This window comes from Hydra viridissima, unplaced genomic scaffold (assembly GCF_058129835.1).
Source record: "Hydra viridissima isolate aposymbiotic clone 2 unplaced genomic scaffold, HvirCarnegie_v1 scaffold_1, whole genome shotgun sequence".
Lineage (NCBI taxonomy): Eukaryota > Metazoa > Cnidaria > Hydrozoa > Anthoathecata > Hydridae > Hydra > Hydra viridissima.
The window spans coordinates 34,177,418-34,197,545 of NW_028324300.1; the positions used below are offsets into that span (position 1 = coordinate 34,177,418).

The 20,128-nt window shown below is 30.4% G+C and overlaps 2 protein-coding genes and 1 long non-coding RNA gene across 6 annotated transcripts; 1 reads left to right on the forward strand and 2 right to left on the reverse strand.

Moving 5' to 3' along the window:
- Positions 1–1,114: 1,114 nt before the first annotated feature.
- LOC149894674 (uncharacterized) lies at positions 1,115–1,765 on the reverse strand. Its single transcript, XM_090078869.1, has one exon. It carries the CDS (start codon positions 1,763–1,765, stop codon positions 1,115–1,117), a length of 651 nt encoding a protein of 216 aa, XP_089934995.1.
- Positions 1,766–8,263: 6,498 nt separating this feature from the next.
- LOC149894675 (uncharacterized) lies at positions 8,264–12,929 on the forward strand. Of its 3 annotated transcripts, none has more exons than XR_016456619.1 (3): positions 8,264–8,476; positions 11,234–11,397; positions 12,314–12,929. It is a non-coding gene; the product is annotated as an uncharacterized LOC149894675 (long non-coding RNA). The 3 variants fall into 3 exon arrangements; XR_016456616.1 differs by having other exon boundaries at positions 8,264–8,455; XR_016456620.1 differs by lacking the exon at positions 8,264–8,476 and adding an exon at positions 9,679–11,139 and having other exon boundaries at positions 11,238–11,397.
- Positions 12,930–13,880: 951 nt separating this feature from the next.
- On the reverse strand, positions 13,881–18,904 carry LOC145188784 (uncharacterized). 2 transcript variants are annotated; one of them, XM_090101143.1, is made up of 11 exons: positions 18,815–18,904; positions 17,324–18,427; positions 16,941–17,233; positions 16,651–16,860; positions 16,197–16,439; positions 15,943–16,019; positions 15,669–15,871; positions 15,248–15,580; positions 14,786–14,944; positions 14,476–14,668; positions 13,881–14,269 (listed from the first exon to the last, which is right to left on the reverse strand). In XM_090101143.1, exons 2-11 carry the CDS (start codon positions 18,425–18,427, stop codon positions 13,944–13,946), a joined length of 3,141 nt encoding a protein of 1,046 aa, XP_089957269.1. In that variant the 5' UTR covers positions 18,815–18,904; the 3' UTR covers positions 13,881–13,943. The 2 variants fall into 2 exon arrangements, with proteins under 2 accessions (XP_089957269.1, XP_089957275.1); XM_090101149.1 differs by lacking the exon at positions 13,881–14,269 and having other exon boundaries at positions 14,476–14,613.
- Positions 18,905–20,128: the final 1,224 nt, after the last annotated feature.

A 20,128-nucleotide genomic window follows, 5' to 3' on the forward strand; every position in this document is an offset into this window, starting at 1 on the left:
GATCAAAGATAGATAAAGGGCGGGCGAAACTCAATGAGTTAAAATTAAACCCAACAACAAAGTTTTTTAGCTACTGCTCAAATTTTGAAACGACGTAAATTAACGAAAAATGTTTAAACAAAAATGCTACGGAAACTTTCGATTCGATAAATCTTTTTGATTTCAATTAATAACAAGGTATTAACTTATTGTAACTTTAGAATTTACCATCCACAGTAACTTTACAAAGGTATATTTATCATTGTTTAACATGATGATAAGTATGACGATAAAGGACGTAGAAAGAAAGAAACATGAAGTATATTATTTTCTCTACAAAAGTTCAAAGACTAATAATACAAGCATAAAACATGTCATCTGTAGGCAAACTAGTTAACGCTGCTTCCAAAGAGTTCAGTAGAGTTTTGAATTTAGTTTTAAACTCACAATTTTATGGTTTTAACCAAATTACTTCTTTCAATTACATACTTTTATGAGTTTAAACATATTATTTGTTTTAAGTAAGGATAAGATATCAAGCAACAGGTTGGAATTTCTAAATAAGTGAATTGGCGTGCGATACGTTATCTTACGATAGTACAAAAATATCCAAGCTTAGAGTTATTAAGTAGTTTAGATCATATGGATAAGGAAATATATATTTGAATGGTTCTTTTTTTAATACGCTGTAAATTCTCTCGTAGACACGTATTAAATTAAAGATTAGTCGGTCAGTTTGTTTGCAACTGTGGTTTCATTTCAATAAAACGATTTCATTTTTTCACCAGCTATGAGCATCAAACAAACTTAGTTGCCTTATAACTTTGTAAAATTTCTGTAATGAGTTTCTAAACTTTTTTAAAACAGTTTTAGGGAGCTGTCAGCAGAGCCGTACCGAGTCAATTTTGCGCTTCGGGCAAGAAAAGAAAATTGCGCCCTTCCCCCCCCCCCCCCTCCCCCCCAAAAAAGGAGAAAATTCAACGAAAAAAATGATTTATTGATCACAAAATTTATCACATTAAGTTATAAGTAAAATTTGTTATTAAGGTTGCACAAACTTTAGTTTAATGTCACTTTACTGGCTTTTCTTGAGGCAAATTCAATAATGACATCATCAAAATCAATTCAATTGAAATTATAGCCAAACTAGACAAACGTTTTTGACCCATTTTGACCTCATATAGTTTTTTATGAGCTTAAGTTTACTGAAACTTCTCTCACACGTAGCCACTGTGACTGGTATGGTGAGGAAGATGCGAATAGCAATTGCCGTGTTGGAATAAGCATCGGTCAAAGAATATTTATGAATGAGCTGCAAAATGTCGATCGGGCTAAATTTTTCAAAGTTGTCCATCATTGCGGCAGCTTGATATTTAAAGCTTGCCATTTCTGACTGGAAATTGGAAGAATCTAAATCTGCCTTGTAAATTTGAGATAAATTTGCAGCTTTATACTTGAGTTCATCCACTGAACGTTTATAGAGAGAATGCCCACTGAGGAAGTCAAAATCAGAGGATACAGCAGACATAGCCTCAAACCGCGACTCAATTTGTGTAACAATGCTGTCAAAAACAAGGTAGCACTGAGATCCGAATTCTGTTTCTGCTGTGAGAAGGTGAGAGTCATCTTCAGCTTCATAAAGTGCCATCCGCTTCACTTTGCGCTTTCTCTTGATTGGAAAGCCACCATCAATTCCGCTCTGGTTAGGTTTTTCTGTGGCATCTTTGATAATGTTGTCCACCCCAACTTCTCGAAGATTCTGAATGAAAGCCTTCAATCCTTTCATTTTTTTTGCAGCAATGTCAATTGAAAAGATTTTTGACTGAAGCAGTTTGTTTTCTCGGTCAATTAGAGAAAGAATTTGACACCAGAAACCCAACAAACACAAAAAACTGAAATCAATTTAAATGAGAAGTTCTTTTGCACTGCTAACTGTGACAGCATTTGTCATGGGATTGTGGATAATGGATTTCAAAACTTGAAGAAGGTCTTTGTTTTGTTTGTGCAATGGTGTGCTTCTTTTTTGGCAGACCGTCTTGTGTCACTGTTTCCCTTTATGAGATGGTCAACGCTTTTATCAGTTTTTCCCATCTTGACATGGAACTTGAAAAAAAGTTTAAGATGGCTTGAACTTTTTTTCAAGCTCCACGTCCAAAAAAAGCTCCCTTCCAAAAAACGTAATCATTAGTGGGGAAACCTCAGCAGCATGAACACCAACAAGATTTAAAGTGTGAGCTGCACATGGAACAAATCTTAAAATTTTCTCCCGAGGCCACTGGAATTTCTGAGATTTCTGAATGAAGTTCATCCTCGTCCATTTCAGCTGGGCCTGAAAGCTGGGCATTTCCATCTTCCCTTGTTGGTTCTGAATCAGCTGTGCAAAATTCTTTTTGACTTTGGCTGATGAGAATCTCCTCTTGAATTAATTCCAAATGATGATCTGAACTTAAGTCAATTATAGGATCTGTTGAATTGTCATTAACTTCAATACAAGTATTCTCTGAAATAATTTGTTTTTCCACTGAGTTTGTTACCAACCACTTTTTGAAACAGTTTCGTAGTTTCTCGTCACTTTCTTGGCGCTGCTTTCTTTTCTTTTTAAAGTCAGCACCAGATAATTTTTTGGTTCGATTCATAATAAAATCATAATGTTCAAAAGTTATCAAAGGTATGTTAGTGTTAAAGGGCGCTCATTTTTTCAGTAAATGAGCTTTAGTATTTTAATATAACAAATTGAAAGCTTAATTATAAGCGAAGAATTATGTGGCAAATGCTTTTACTTCTTAGGCGATCTGAATTTAGATTTGCTTGAATACAACAAAAACAAAGACGTCAGAACTTTTTTTAATACTATGTTTCAAAATGGATTTATTCCAACTATAAATAAACCTACTCGAATTACAAAAAATACTGCTACTTTAATTGATCAAATTATAATTAATAATTTCAAAAACATAAAAATTAAAACTGGAATATTTATTACAGACAAATCTGATCATTTTCCGGTTATTATAACAGCACAAAAATCGTTAAATCAACTTCCTAAAAAAGTAAAAACTAAAAAACGAGTAATTAAAGACGCTTCTCTTGCGACATTTAATAGCCTTTTATCAACAACAAACTGGGAACCTGTTTTGAAAACAAAAAATACTAATGAAGCTTACGATAAATTTTATCATATATTTGAATGTCACTACAATAAAGCATTCCCAATAACAACTAAATTTATTAAAACAAAAACTCAACAAAATCCCTGGATAACACCCGGAATCATAAAATCTTCGGATTGAAATTAAAATACATGGAAATGTTCTAGAAAATGCAGAATCTTATGATGATATAAAAAAAAAACTCTCTCCAGAAAAAGCAACAATACAAACAAAACTTTGTGAAAATTTTCACAGTTAAAATTTTCACAAAGTTTTAAAAAAGCAACACAACAGAATTATTCTATGTGAGGATTATTTTTTTCTAACAATATCAGATCCAAATTGCTTTTGGAATGTTTTAATTTATCACTTTATTTTTTAGTGAAATTGTTTTTTTCATATATAATACTATTTTGAAATATAAAATGTAATTCTTTTGAAATAATATGTAGTATAAATATTTGAAAATAATGTTTTTGTTATTACACCCTTTATCCATTATCAGACACAAATTTTTTTTTAAAAAAATAAGTCTGAAATTTGACTTTTGCTTTGTTTCTGCAAAAATATCTTTAGTGAATGCTTTAGCACCACATTCTTCATTGCTATTTTGTATTTCATTGCCTCAAAGTTTCATTTGAAGCACCTGCAATGACCTGGCAATTCAAAAAAAAATCCCTTTTTGTTTCGGTAAAAAAAGGGATTTTTTGAATTTGGTAAAATCTAAATAATGGTTGATAAATATAAATATTTTCTTTATCTAAGAAAAGTTTGAAGTTTCCAACAGAAGCTGATTCTTTGATAATTCAGCAAAAGTGATTATAAGTTTTCATGGATATCTGATTTTGTATGAAATAGCAAAATCAGATATCCATGAAAACTTATAATCACTTTTGCTGAATTATCAAAGAATCAGCTTCTGTTGGAAACTTTATGTACTGATATCTTTTGTTAGCCATTTGAATTGAAATGTTCTAAACCACTGGACAAACAGTTGAGTTTCAGCTCTTCCAAATCTCCTGTTATTCTCTAAGAGAGTTTATTTATTGTTACTTAAGTATATTATCATTTGTTGGTATAAAATGTTGTTATTTAAAAACGTAATGTAAAATCTACAATAAGAAGGTGCCATTTTCTGATACCATTTCTTGAATATCTACTCACTTGGAATGAACCAGTAGCATAAAACCGAAATGCAATAGCCAGTTGTTGTACAGTTGAAAGAGGGCACCCTCGATTGTTAACATTGTTGTTAATAATGTCATAAGCTAATATTAAAAAGGTTTTTATTGGAAAATCTGTAGCACCTTTTAAATTCTATACCGTGGTAAACTTCTAAAGGATTAGCTCTGTCAATAATAAACCTTGGTATGTGACTTGGCTTATTTTTTCTTCTTCTTCTTCTAAAATTCAGCTCATACCGATTCATTTTTGAACATTTAAAAAAAAGTTTTTTTAATACTTCATGTAATTGTAACTACTTCTCATGAACTCTCTTTTACTCCTTTTACACGTATCACCTCTTTGTATAACTGCAACTATTTATTACTAAATGGAATTTACTTTTATACTGTATCACAAAAATGTGCCTTAATCAACAGCCTTTTATAATGCTAGGATGTTCGACATTTCAAAAAGCTAATAAACATTTCTAATGGCATCAAAATATGACATGTTGAATCATTACATACGAGTTACAGGATGTTTTAAAAGACACACGTTTTCGCAATGTTAAGATTCAGTTTTCTGTAATGAATTCATTTAAAAATATACTTTCACAATGTAACCTTCTAAATTAATTAGGTGAATATGCCCAAGTAACTACTTTTGCTTGTTAAAAACTCATTTTCATACTTGCAAAGGTTGTAATAAGTTATATAGTAATAGTAAAGTTTTGTTACGCATCAGCAAAATGATAATGGCGGTCTGTTTTTTTTTTCAAGTTTGGTTTCAAGATTGGTCTGGAGCAGACTTGAAAAAATGACTTGAAAATTCAAAAATTCTCGTTTTTCAAGTCTGACTTCAGTTCAAGTTCGCTTCTTGCATTCCGTTCAAGTCAGACTTGAGATTTGAAGTCTGACTTGAAATTTCAAGTCGGGTTCTTGCATTCGGAAGGAATTTTTGCTCTCTCAAGTCTGGTTTGAAGTCAGACTTGAAAAAGGTCTATTTTTAGCGGTTTTCAAGTCTGACTTGAGTTGAAGTTCGCTTTGTGCATTCGCTCAAGTCGCACTTTAGGTTTGAAGTTCGACTTCAAATTTGAAGTTCGGTTCTTGCATTCCACCCTTAGAGGACAACAAGCAGCCTTTTCTCATTTGCCATTACTTTTGGATCGACAGCACAGTATACCAAAAAAAAAAAATTGTAACATGTAGTTGCATTTTTGTTTTTGTTAAAAACTCTCGTTTTCTCGTAAAATTGAAAACTTTTTAAAATCTAGTTAATGATTTTTGTTTACTTTGCTCTCATTTGATTTATAAATTATGTTTGAAAGTTGAATGATGTTTAATGAGTCAGCATAAGAAGCTATTCAATGGATTCAATCGCTAATCGGTATCTATGAAAGATCATCTTCATGTAATCAATAGTTGAATTTGTACAGATTTTTTTTCGCTTATGTTGCGACTTTTATTGCAGCTTGTATTTAAAATTTCAATGTTGTTAATTTTTAATTTTCTCCTGCTGTGTGTACAATTTTGATTGTTAATGAGGAAAAATGCTATGAAATACAAATATAGCGAAAATGAACCCACTACCTCACAGATTGTAAAACCTTGCCTGGGTTGAAAACAATGCAACTCTAATCGATCCTTTTCGATAATTTTTCAACTATCTTGACCGATCATTTTCAACTGTTAAAAAACTAAAAACATGGCTGGATTCCACAATGCCCCCAAATAAATTTAGTTAACCCTTCCTTTACTACATGAAAACGTTATTCATGAAGACATTACCCGTTACAGTTATTGCATTATCGATAAGATTATCGATAAGATTATCGATAAGATTATCGCAAACATTATTAACATTACCTTACAAACCATTATCATTACTGTTAATATAGTAATATGTTAATACACTACTATAAGTATGATAATATAGTAATAATAATAATAATACTGTTATTATTATTTTGATGATGATGATGATGATGATGATGACGATGATGATGATGATGATGATGATGATGATGATGATGATGATGATGATGATGATGATGATGATGATGATGATGATGATGATGATGATGATGATGATGATGATGATGTATATATATTATAAATTATTACAGAATATAATTTAGTTGTTTGTACACTGTTGCTGGTTAACTGGTAAAAATATTACAACGGTCAATTTCTTCAAATCATGAAGAATAGTCTGACTGCTTCAGTTAGGATTAGCATCCTAATGTTAAAAGTTGGTCACTTTTTTTCTTTTTTATTATTATTATTATTATTATTATTATTATTATTATTATTATTATTATTATTATTATTATTATTATTATTATTATTATTATTATTATTATTATTTATATTACAATCATTATTATTATTGTTAATACAATTGTTATAATTAACAACGACTCAGTGACCTTAGGTAACAGCAAAAGAAGTATGCTATTTTTGTTTATTTTAACCTATTTTATTTCTGAAACATTTGAAAAATAGCTCTTGCTCTATTTTTCATAACTTGAGTTTATTCGCTGAAAACAAAATACAGCTACTCCATTGACTAATATCGCTTTCAGGTTGTAAAATGCATTAACGACACGGACGTTTGGAAACATAACAACTCAGTAGGTTGCGGTTTTAAACGATGTGTTTTAATCGCTTAAAGCAAAATTAAACTAATCCAATTAGTAACTTGAATTAAAACTTTTAAAGTTCAGTTATAACACGTGCAATAAATAGGAAGTTGAGAATCAATTAACATCAACAAACCAATACATACACACTTTCTCGTATTAAGGTTTCCGTTTTGATAACGCCGATTGAACCAAATTTCTACCCATCGTCATATTATATCATTGAGTTTCCATTCACATAAAGTCGTTAAACATTTATTAATAAAACGATGATGTTGTGAGCCTTAAGTAGTTAAGCATTATTTGACCCAAACAAATTTAATTGCCTATTGCTGTTAAATTGCTTATTTGATTAAGCATTTTTTTACATTTCACAAACTAATGCTCTCTAATTGGATCTAAGTATCAAATATTATACAACATATGAACATATTTCAAAAAATGTTTTATGTTAATAAGAAATAGATTAAAAACTTCATGGCATTCTTTGTTTTACTAGCGTTTTTAAATTTTAAAGAAGACCATTTAACAACTGGCCAAATCGTTTTGAAAAAGTTTATTTAAGAAATTGGATGGAAAAAAAGTTTTTGCTGGCCAAGCCAGTCAAAGTTGTTGCAGTTATAAGGACATATGATAAAAATAAAACGTGGGCAAATTTTGCACTTTCATTTCCGCTTGGATAAAACAAATCAATCATTAATAAAATCCCTTAATTATCTCGTTGGTACCTTGAACTTGAGAAAATACTCGCATTTTAACTTAAAAAACACAGCAAGAATTTAAAGCACGTATTTTAACTTCTTGCGTTGTATTTGTTTGCGCCATAATCTATTCTCGAATTAAGTCTCCCTTCCTCGATCCATTTCTTCCCACCCTCTCCCTCCCTTTCTTTATTAATCAAGAATTTTCCGAACAGACTTTGAATAAGAAACTTGCATTAAAAAATGCATTTAGAAAATTCTTATGAATGTCAAACAGTGAGTTTGTACCTCTAATGATTAACGAATATCAAAAAAAGGCTTTCTAAAATTTTTGTCCTAATAAACACAGTTGTTCATTTCTTCAATCAGCGGTATTTATAAAGTACGGTTTAATAGATTTTTGAAATGTTTCAAAATTATCTGTTATCTCGTTCGTGTTAGAAAATTATGAACGAGCGAGTAAACCTTTCCGCAACACAGCTACTCTGTTGGGTTTCTCGCGATAAAAACTTTATAATAAAACATTCCCTATCAAAAAAAGGCGGCTAACTGAAATGGGCGTGAACTCAAAAAAAGATTATTTTGAGAAAGACAAAAAAAAAAAAACACTAAAATCGCACTTAATCGTTACGAATAGTAATTTTCGTTTTGTTTGTGTTTTCAAACAGAACTCGTGGAGCTTATTTTGTCGGCAAGCACTGGCTTACGAAGTTTTTCACGTCTATTTTTTTAATGGTCGCTCTGGACATCCGGTGCACATCAGACCAGGAAATAGCTTGATTTTCGTCAAGACAGATGGAGGATTATGTGATTTTCCTGATGTAAGTTAACTTCAGTAAAAGGTATTTTTCTTACATTTAAGTTTTTTTTAATCATTTATATTTTTCGTCACGATAAGTAAGCTTTTTGACGTACTCTACCCCAGCAAACATTTAGTCTAAAAAAGACGTCTTAAATATGTCTTTTAGACGTATTAGACGCTTTTTATACCTCTAAAAGATATCTTTTTTAGAATCGATGTTTGCTGGGACTTCTTATGTTTTGCTTACCACTGCTTCTATATTTTGATAAAATAATACGTAAGTAGTTAAGTAGTTAAGTAGGCAAGTATGTTGTAAATAAGAAATTATGCAACTTAATCTCAACCATGATATTTAAAAAAAAATTTAAAAAGAATATCACTAGCAATAATCCTTTAAAGACTTGTATAGCGCACCATTTAGAAAACTTAATTCTCCGCACTTATAGCATGTGCGTCTAGGTATTCGCCTTACCTGAGAGACGGATGAAAAGAATTGCAATCATTAAGTATTTAAGCAAATATACGTTTATGCAGCAAAATCCAGCTTTTAATCTGGTGAAAATTTTTCAAATGTCAAAGATGTGCGCTAGTAATCCTATTTGCAAAACGAAAGTTATGAGTTCCTACTCTCAGAAAGATAGCTTTAAAAATGGGAGTTTCCATTCACTTGATTAAGTTACGTCATTTTTTTAATTTATGCAGCAAAATTTTCTATTTCTATTATGTTTCTTCCTTGTAGCATCATATTGAGAGACAGTAACGGATGGTTTCCCAGGTTCCAAGGCAAAAAGTTTATAGCGTTTTTTTAAATTTTGCTGCAATTTTTTGTCATTAAAAGTGTAAAAAAGTCTACATTTACTAAAGTCTTCGTTCTCTAAAGATTTCTTCTATATAGTATTTCTATTTTTTTTCTCTAGCGTTAGTTTAGATATGAAAAGTATAGTTTAACTATATGAGGCTTTGTTTTCTTATTACACGTGTGTCGATTTTTAAAAGTACTGAAAAATAATTTTAGCATACATAGCACTGATCTCTATAATAACTGGATAGCGCAACTCCGAGCAAAACTTCTTACTTTTTGACGCCAAAATCGCCATATTGGAAAGCCCCAAAAATTTTAATCCCGTAAGCTTTAAGTTCTGTTTTTCGGCTTATCGCTTTATCGCTTTATCACACATATCAGATTTCATTGTTCTGGGGCTTTCCAATATGGCGATTTTGGCGTGAATTTTGATATTAGAGATGTGCTATCCAGTTATTATAGAGATCAGTGATACATAGACCAATTTCAAGCACACGTGCTAATGCATCACATACTGGCGTACATTTTCTGAATTTTGTGTCCATTAGTTTTGTAAGGAGCTACTTGCTTTAATTAGCTACTTTACCTAGTTATATCTGCTACTCGTTTGACTAGATTTTTTCTTCAAAATGTTCTTTGTCGCAGGAAAGAGTAATCTATATTTAATCTTTACTTGCTGGTAAGATTTCGTTGGCTCGTTTTAAAAGCTACTGATGCTTACATTATCAAAGGATTTTAAGTGACCTGGATTAAATTAGAACCTTGGTAATATTTAAAACCGTCACGCAAGAAAGCTCCTCATGCACACTTTCGCACAAGCGTAAAAAGAGGGGTGTGACGCAATTTGAAAATATCTTAGTTAAAAAGATTCGTTGAGGAATTTATTGAGCTCCAAAAAGTTAAAGGAATAAATATCAGGGTAATAATGGATGAAATTTTCAAACATGTGCAATTTTGATTTACGGTGATCCTATTTTGATATCTAGGACTTCTGCATAAATTCCTAAAACTTTGCTAATAAATGAAAACCTTTTAATGTGTTTTAATAAAATGCAAATAAAATGTAAAATGCAAAAAGAATTCGGAGTTTTCGAAACTAAATTTAATCCCTTAAAGTTTACTCATTTAAATCCTGTTGACTTTTTTTTTTTTTTACTAATTATAAATGAAAAGAAAAACTCAACGAGATTAAATATCCTATTATCTTTTTCAACTTAAAGTTGAAAAAGATAACAGGACATTTACACGCGTTTACTTGACGACAAATTACAATTTTTTTTTAAATCGATTTTAACTTAATCTCTTCTAAGATTTTGAGATTTAATAGCAAATACTATTAAATAACCGGATTTTTTTTTTTTTACTTAAAATGTTTGCTCTGAGTTTTCCGATTAAACTTCAGAAAATCATGGGAGGTTGTTTTTTTAATAAGTGCTCGTGTGAGAAAACATATGAAGAAAAATGCAGAAATAATGTTATGAAGAAATAATCATATGAAGAAATAATGATAAAAAATTTCTCTTGACTAATCCTAAGAAATTATTTATTCCTAACCTTGAAAATTATAGAAATGATCCTCAAGTTCTTTAAATACGCGTTATCACTTTTAGTAAATAGAGATAGTAAGATATTTAATCCTATTGAGTTTTTCTTGAGCGGTACATTTAGTCTCATTTGTAAATTTAACCCTTTTCGACAGAACAATTAGTCGAATATGATTAAATATACAAATTAGAATGCGAACATTCTTTTAAAAACAAAATCAAAGTTAATATTGATCTCACAGCGATTTAAAAGAGCGTTAGCATAAAAAAAAAACACACCCTTTTTGTGATCAATCTAATTTTTTTTTTCTTTTTATTTTTCAGAAAGGACTTATATTTCCATGGCTTTTTGATAAGGTGTTTCATAAATATACTAATATCCAACTTGATTGTTTCAAATGAGGCTGGTTTTTGCAGCTTTTTTTCCACTTAAACCAAGTTTTCTTTTTAGAAAGCAAATCAAAGCCAAACTCCTAATGGCTTCCTGTTCAGCAAAAGAAATGGCTTTTGGTGTTTTGTAAAATAATGCGTTTTTATTCGAAACTGAAGTTTGTGGCATTAGTCGTAAAAACAAAATGTGTCGTTGGATAAATCTCTCATTGAAAACAAAAACAGGTTAGCGAAAAAAAAGAGAAGAAAATTAACAACGGTTAATTTAAACATTTAGTCAAAAACCACACCAAATTTTTTTGAAAGTATTAAATCAGGCTCAAGCTTCTTTTCTAACTAAGAAGTTTATAGTTGGACTTTTTGTTCAGTGATATCAGAGTATAAGGTAGGAATTGTAAGGTAGGAATTGCTTAGAAAATATTGTAACTTAGAAACTTAAAAAAGACTTCATAATTTGAAAAATATTCTTAGTTCAAAATAGCTAACACAAAATGTTGGTAAAGCTATTTTAAGCGAGTTAAAAGCTTCCCACTTTTGTTTTTAATTAACAAGGTATAGGCTTAATTAGTCAGAGTGTGCTTTTTAGTTAAGACTATGTGCATTTAACACCCCTAAATTTTTTTCCAACTTTTGATTAAAGATTTATACATAGTAGCTCGGTGTGGATTAACTTAATGCCTCCCCTGAGTGACAAAATATAAAACATTAAAAGAAGTTAATGAAGTCGTGTTTTTCAAACCAAAACAAGATAACGAATTTCTTTTTTCTCAACCAAGTTTATTTTCAATTGCGAAAATCAAAAAAATAATAAGATGTTGCTTAGATTAGGGTTGTTTTGAAATTCCTAATAAAACTCCTTTCTTATTTACTACTACCAACAAATCTTAATGCTTGAACAACAGATGTTTCTTAAGTTCGCCAATTATGTCGAGCCCGCTAGATAATCTTCTTTAGTTTAAAGATTATTACTAACTTTAAAATTTGTTACATAACTTAGAATATACGGTTTTCTTATGAATAAGCTTGTTTTTATCTTTGTTATTATCTTTTCGTGACTAACTTAATCTGTTTGAGATTTTAAACACTTTGAACCAATCACATTTTAGCTCATTAGTATAAATACAGATTTTCTGATTTACAGGGTCACTGTTTAATTTTAAGTCTTCCCGTTTGAAAGAATCCACTGTGACTCAATTAAAAGTTCTTACTACTTGTGAGTATCCAACCTGATGGTTCAACTTTACAACAGTGAATACCGATTCATCATTAACAACAGTCAATGTGTTGTGTGTTTGTTACTCTATAAGATATTCGATGACGGTAGCTAGAGGATTCTTCAATTTTGACTGCCAGAGGTAACCATTTAAAAAACTGAAACTTGGTCTGTTTTTCCTACCTATATGAAACTTTATAGTCAACAACAAACCCATCAGCTACTCAAACTTTTAATACGACCATCTTAAAGAACTTTTCTACTAGTTTACTATAAAATTAGAGGAATGAAAAACATGTCAGTTGTGGTCTCTCTTCAGAGCTGTGTGGAGTTGATAACCTCTGCCAAAAAGAACAAAGCTTATGTCAATAAATACATGTGTATTCTGACACAAGTTATGAAAGTTTTAAATGGTTTAGATTATAATTTTATGCGACATGCAGAGTTTTACCATGATTTGAAAGAGACGCTTAACAAGATTCAGAATCAAATCAATATCTTGACGCACCGTACAAAATTTCTGCAACTTATAATGGCAAAGAAAGATAGTGTAACTTTTTATCAAATTCAACAGCATATTGATGGCATTTGTGGACGTATTGTTCTTGCATCTTCGCAAAAGCAGCTAGCTAGAAGAGGCAATTCTGCTCAATAATTATTGTGTGCTGTACTTTTTTTAATCTTGAAATTAATTTATGTAATATTTATTGTATAGTAAATCTGAATATAATATTTATAAAGATATAAATTTTGTTTTGTAAATTTAGGTTTATAAATTTAGTTTTATAAATTTAGTTAGAGCTTCCTAATTGAGTTGTGGTTCAGCTTTATGTCGAAACCTCTTTCTCCTTAGATTGTTTTAATTTTCAAAAACAATTGGGCAATTATGCAATCAACTGCTACCCAGCTAGCACATATACATTGGGCCAACGTTGGCACAACGTCGGAAGCGTTGCTTTATTTTATCACTTAAGTGATAACGTCGAACCAAAGTCGGGCCAACGTCAGAATCACGGTCGTTTAGTGGTGCTATGTTATTATACGCATGCGCAATTTTTACGAAAAAAAATCAACATTTTCAAAATGGCTACGGTCCTTGGCAACGAACGTAATTTTTCACTAGAAACCAAGTAATTGCATATTTGCCAACATAAATAAAGTCTTTTGTTGCTATTTTAATTCAAATTAGTTTAACGATAACCCAGTTGTGTACTAAAATACTTAAAACAAGAGAAGGAACATCTAATCGTTTGCTAACATTTGTTGTTGAGAAAGGTGGCTGGTTAACTACTTGTGATTTGTTTACACTTTTTGGACCCTGCGTTCTAGATTTCTAATCGTGGAAATGTAACCAAATTTTTTGAAAAAGTTTGAAGAGACCTTCCTCCATTTATTTCTTTTGGCTCTTCTTAGCATTCAATTTTTTTAATGGACAAAAAAGACGCTTTTCTGGATTACCTTATTGACAATTAAAACTACATTTTATATAGTTATGTTTTTTAATAAAAAAGGAGCTATATATTTTTTAACAATGTAAATGATGTTGCCAAAAGTATTTTTAACTATTAAAATTTTCGTTTTTTTTCTTTCTTTTATATGATTTAGGAATTAACACCCTACTTTTAGGATTAGTTTTCTGATGGTGACATTTTAGGATGCTTTTTAACCGCTTTGTTGGGCAAGGTATAGATTGATAAACGCGCTTTAAATCGTTAAACTCAAGATGAATTGATTCTCCACCTTGTTCGCCATAGAATCCAAAGCCAGCACCCCATTTTTTCAAAAATGGAATAGCGTGATCTTCTAACATGTGTAACTTTGGAGGCACTGAAGCCTCAGGCCAAGTTGTACGGTAAAAATTCATCAATTCATCAATATTTTTTTCTAAAGAAAAAATGATAGCAACATGAATTATGGCTTACTTATAATCCCAGCTTTATAAGTTAAATCATCATAATTATCTTCCTAGGTATTGTTGTAGTTTCAGTATACTCTTCAACCTCAATAACTATAACACAATAAAATTTCCAATCGCTTTGAGAAACTCATTAAAAGCAGAAAGAAAAAGAAAAAAATCAAATAAAACATACCAAGTTCATTTAATATTTCTGCTGTCATGGTATTTTTTGAGGAGAATATGCTATAGCATGCAGAAAATTTATGAAAGAGTAATTTATATTTTCTACTGATTTCAATTGCTTTTTCGTGAATGCTTGTTCCAGAAAATCCTTCATCAAAAACAAGCTTTGGAATAGAATTACACAACATTAGTATAGAGTTTTTCTAAAAAAAAAAATTGTCTCTTCAAAAGATATATTGCATGATTTTATATTATTTGTTATTGTTATTAATAATAATGTCTTAGATTTGGAATAAATTCATTTATAAAAGAAAGGGAACCTGAAGCATTTTATGCACATGATTCCCGATAAAACTTTTTCCATGGTATGCTTGTCGCTGAACTTTCAGTTTTTGTAATGTTGTTTCAATCTGTTGTGTGCATGGTCCCTCACCTTTCTTCAGTGTAGATTGAAGCTCCAGAGTATTACATTGTTTTTTCTATGGAAGTATTATAATTGCTTTTAAATAAAAATTAGTTAAATAGCAGGAGTAATAGCTTCCATGAGGAAAAATTGGTCTGCAATCATCCAGATATAACAAATAAAGTACTTAAGGTGGTACTAGCCTATAAAATTTCAAAATTTTCCTCTTTTTTTATTATACAAATTTGAAAAATATTATTTAATAACACTGAATTTTTTTCATTGTACATAGTTTTTAAAAAATATTACACTGAAAATCAAAGGATTGAGAGTTTAACATTATCATGTCATCAATGCCAAATTTTTAAGAAATCCTTACCATTTCCTTTTTCCTTTTCTTTAGAAAATCAAGTTGAGGGAAGTAAATTGACTTTATATTTTCCACATTTTCAGGATTATTTAATGTAGCCATTGTCATAGCATCATTCACCAGCTGCATTTGTTCATCAAGATTAAAAATAGAACTTTGAAGGTCTGACAGTTGTTTTTGCTTTGACATAAATTCATGATATTTTTCAGAACAGATGCTGCTATCATTTTTTAATACTCCTTCTGCTGCTATTAGAATATCCAATTCATGGGCTTCTTCTTCAAACATGTTGAAATATTTAAGATAAATCCCAATAGCAATGTGCAGAGTTGGTAAAGAAACCTTGGTACAAATGTATGCGTATGAGTTATAATACAGCAAAGCAATTATCACTAGTTAAAGTTGAGTTAAACGAGAGAAATAATTTTACCTGATCTAGAGGTACCTTCAAAATTGGTTCTGCTATGACATTATTGAAATTTTTAGCATCTGTCTTGAGACCCCCATTTTCCATAAATCTTTGATAATCAGTTTGAAGACTTTCAAGTGTGCGACATTCTATTTCTGTTCTTTCTTCTTTACTAAGTTTCATTTCATTTGCTGTTGCACAACAGAACAGACAACAGTGTCTCCCTAAAAAAAAACAACTACAAGTTGTTAAAATTAAATTCATCTTTTAAAGTCGAATTTCTTTTATAACTCACCTGAAGCTCCTGAAATACCGTAAAGTGCACAAAGAAATTCATAATCACCAAAGATGAACACTGTAAGGTTGTTATCCCTAGATAAAATATATCTATTTTTTGAAATCAGTAAGGCTACATATATATATATATATATATATATATATATATATATATATATATATATATATATATATATATATATATATATATATATATATATATATATTTACATACATACATATATGTGTATATATATTATTTGCTTCTCTTACTTATACTTCATTCTTTGTAGATCTTCTATTTGTTCTTGAAATCTTGTCATGGCTACTTTGATGTTCACTCTGTAGTCCTTTGCCTCAAAAATGTTGAAAACAATAGTATTTTCTTTACTATTTGGATTTAAAGTATTTACAATCTGGTAACTCATCTTAAAACTTCCTCCACCATAATCTCCTCCAATTTTAACTTGAATATCTTTTTCAGGAATGAACTTATGATGCACAAGACCATTACAACTATATATATATAAACAAAAATATAAGTAATTTGCCATCTTACAAAAATATACAAATCATATAAATCGTATTTTAATGCTGTAAGCTACACTTGAAGTGTTAAAAATTGCTTTAATGTAAGAGATGTGTCATTTGCAAATTGATATATGCTACATTTGCTTAACTAATATTTTTTCTAAAGATTTTAATTTTTGCTTAGGTAACTTTAGACCTTTCTAGTTGATCAAGATGTCTGAGAATATGTGTTGAAAGATCTTTTATATAACCCCAAGGTGCTTGATTTATTTCAAACTTTCCATTTTCTTCTTTGTAAAAGGTGAAAGGAGCATTTTCAACCACAATGTCATCTCCAGACCAGGTTTCAGCAACTACTCTCTGAGAAGCATATGATGCTGTGCCTATGTCAAATGTTTTAAGCCACCTGTTAAGAAAATAAGTTATTTCAGCTTATGTTGATATCAATAACTAACTGATTAGAAATCATTATCCAATTGCAATTACCTGGACATTGTTTTAAGTTTTTCCCATGGGATACCCATATCTGTTTTCATAGCTACCATTTTACTTGCACTTATTTCAATATGTTTAACTGTTGAATTTGCTAGTATCGATTGTCTTGTCTCTGGTGGAAGAGCTTTTACTAATTTTGAAGTTTGATAGCCAACTGCATTATTTAAAGTGCCTGCTACAACTTCAAGATGTCTCTTGATGGAAGAATTTCGACAGCGGGTGGTTGATTTTGCTGCCTGGTTGCTACAGACATAAGCTTTTGGTGTATGTGCAAATAACATTGGCTGGAAAGTAAGCAAGTAAATTAATTATAATTTATGGTTTAATAAAGCTAATTTTGTTTGTTTGTTTTGAAATAGAGAAAAGTTACTTACTCTTGGCCCTCCACTTTTAAATTGAATTGATTTGCCTCCTGATTTTTCCATCTTTTGTTTAATGATGTGAAGTGTGGCTTCTTCTACTTCTAATGGAATATCACTATCTTTAGTTAGCTTAAACATCTCAGATATAGTGATACTTGATCTACATGGTGTGGATGGCGATGATGATGATGATGATGATGATGATGATGATGATGATGATGATGATGATGATGATGATGATGATGATGATGATGATGATGATGGTGATGAAGATGAGGATGATGTAGAAGATGAAGATGATGACGACGATGATGATGACAATGATGATGATAATAAGGATGATTTTGCAATACAGATAGTTTTATGAAACTTATATGATTGATATTCTTTTAATGCATTGAATTTCATTTTGCATGCAGAACATACAAGTGTCAACATTTTAAGCAGGGAATCAATTTTTTTACTTGCCATCAAGTCGTCATAATAAATATTTTCTTTGCATTGTGGGCAAAATGTTTTATTTAAATGCTTTTGTTTCATTTCTTCAACTAGACATAAAAAGCAAAACAAATGTTCACATCGTTTTAGTGTAACAGGTAATTTTGGTATTTTATTACACATACAGCATAGACATAGCTCTAAGTAAGGGTTTAGTTCATTTTTAAGCTCTGATATATCTATATTTTCACTCAGGCTGTATATAGTGTTAAGTGTTAAGCTTTCTTTTATTGATGTAAGCATGGCAACTGTCCAACGTTTATTTTTTCCAGGTCTTCCTAAAAAATCTTCCTTTGTTTTCAAAATTGATTGTGTGCCTATTGCTCCCTTTCGTAGTTTCTCAGCAATCTGACACACTACACAGTTGATGTTGTGTAGCTGCCAGCCAGAAAATAAAGTCACAGATGTTGTTTTTTTCCTTTTGCTAACATTATTAACTGTACAGTAACATTTATGACATATTCTTTTGGGATGAACACTCTCTATATCTGTCAGTTTGACAAAAAAAACTTCTTCTATTTTGATTTTCAGGCTAATACTCATAGGGTATTGCTTTTTTCCGAGCCATTTGCCACAAACTCTGCACATGAATTTCAAATTTGTGTTGTGTAGTTCCATCTAAAGACAAAAAAATAATATTAGAGAATGCAAATTTATAAACAACGCTAGCAGGTTGAGTTGAGTTGTAGCACTTATACATAGTTTAGAACCAGCCAAAAACAGTGCAATATTGTCATCACTTGTAAGCCATCATCGTAAAGTAAAAAAATTGAATGCTCAGTAAAACTTGCTTTTTTGTTTTGTATATAGACTGAATTTCAGTTTTAAAAAAAAAATCTAGAAATTCTACGATCAGATTTTATTTTATCCTGACTTTAAAATTCTCAATTTGACCTTTATCGACAAGCTGCTTTTTCAGTTTTTTACATTCGCGCGCAATCAAATTTCAAGGTTTTTTTAAGGCTGATGTAAACTTTGCTTATAATAGGAACTATCCCTACTTACATTTTTTTTAGAAGATTCCTATTTGTAAAATTATTTGAGAAAATGTTAGGATTGCAGCTATTGATAAATCATAAATTTTTTTCATGTTTACATCACTTTCGATTTCTATTTTTGGAGCATGCGCATAATAACATAGCGCTGTTTCGCTTTATGTAAACGACCGTGGAATACGACTAAGCTAGGGATTCTCGAAACGTTTCGGGAAAAATCAATCGAGAAAATTGTTACGTTACGATACGAGAGGTTTCGATCAGTTACGAGAGCGATTTCGAAAAATCAACTAATTTCTCGTAACATTTCGGTTACGTTACGGGAAATTCCCGGTTGTTACGAGAATCATTACGAGAACGGTTTCGAGTTTCTCGTAATGATTCTCGTAACAACCGAAACTCATTTTTCCCAAATTTTCATTTTCTCATTACGAGAATTATTTGTGTTTCGGGATATTTCGGGATATTTCGAGTTATTTCGAGTTCCCAAAATGATTTGCAAAAAATTTGATTAACCAGTTAATCAGTTGAAGGACGCATTTTTAGGACATTTGACGAGCGCAACAGCTGAATTTCGATACATATCGAGAAAATGAAAAAAATATTAATAAAAAATTTTCAATGGTCATAATTTGCTTTGAGGATGGTTTGCTTTTGCAATGTGACGTAGTTTGAAGAAGTGATGAAGTTAAAGAAATAGTCAAATCGCGAAACGTCATAGATTGTTCGGGATCGAACTCACGACTTTCTAATAACGGGACATATGCCTCAGACCGCTCGACCATTGAAACAGTCTAATAAAATTTTAAAAAAATACATTATTTAAATTATACATAGTACATTTACTTTTTAAAAAATTAACAAAAAACTGATGAATATAAATACGTTAAGAGATGAATATAAATACGTTAAAATACGTTAGCTTTTCTACTTTAATGTAAAGTAATACACTACAATAGTTATTGTAATTGTTTTCATTAAAACAATACAATAGTTATTGTAATTTTATTTCATTAAAACAATACAATAGTTCTCGAATTTTATTGTATTGTTAGAAGAAAAACAATACAATACTTATTGTAATTGTTTTTCATCACAACAATACATTACTAAAGTAAAATTTTGTTATTGTTTCTGTAATGCTTGAGTCTTCTGCGGCTGAAAATTCAGCCACTTATAGACTAAAAATTGCTTCTGCGGCTGAAAATTAACGCATGCGCAAAGTTACATCGAGATGACAAATAAATGATAACATCAAAAAAAAACTAAATTCTCAAAAGATTTTCCAATCGATAGGTCGCTCATTGTATTTTTTAAATTATCT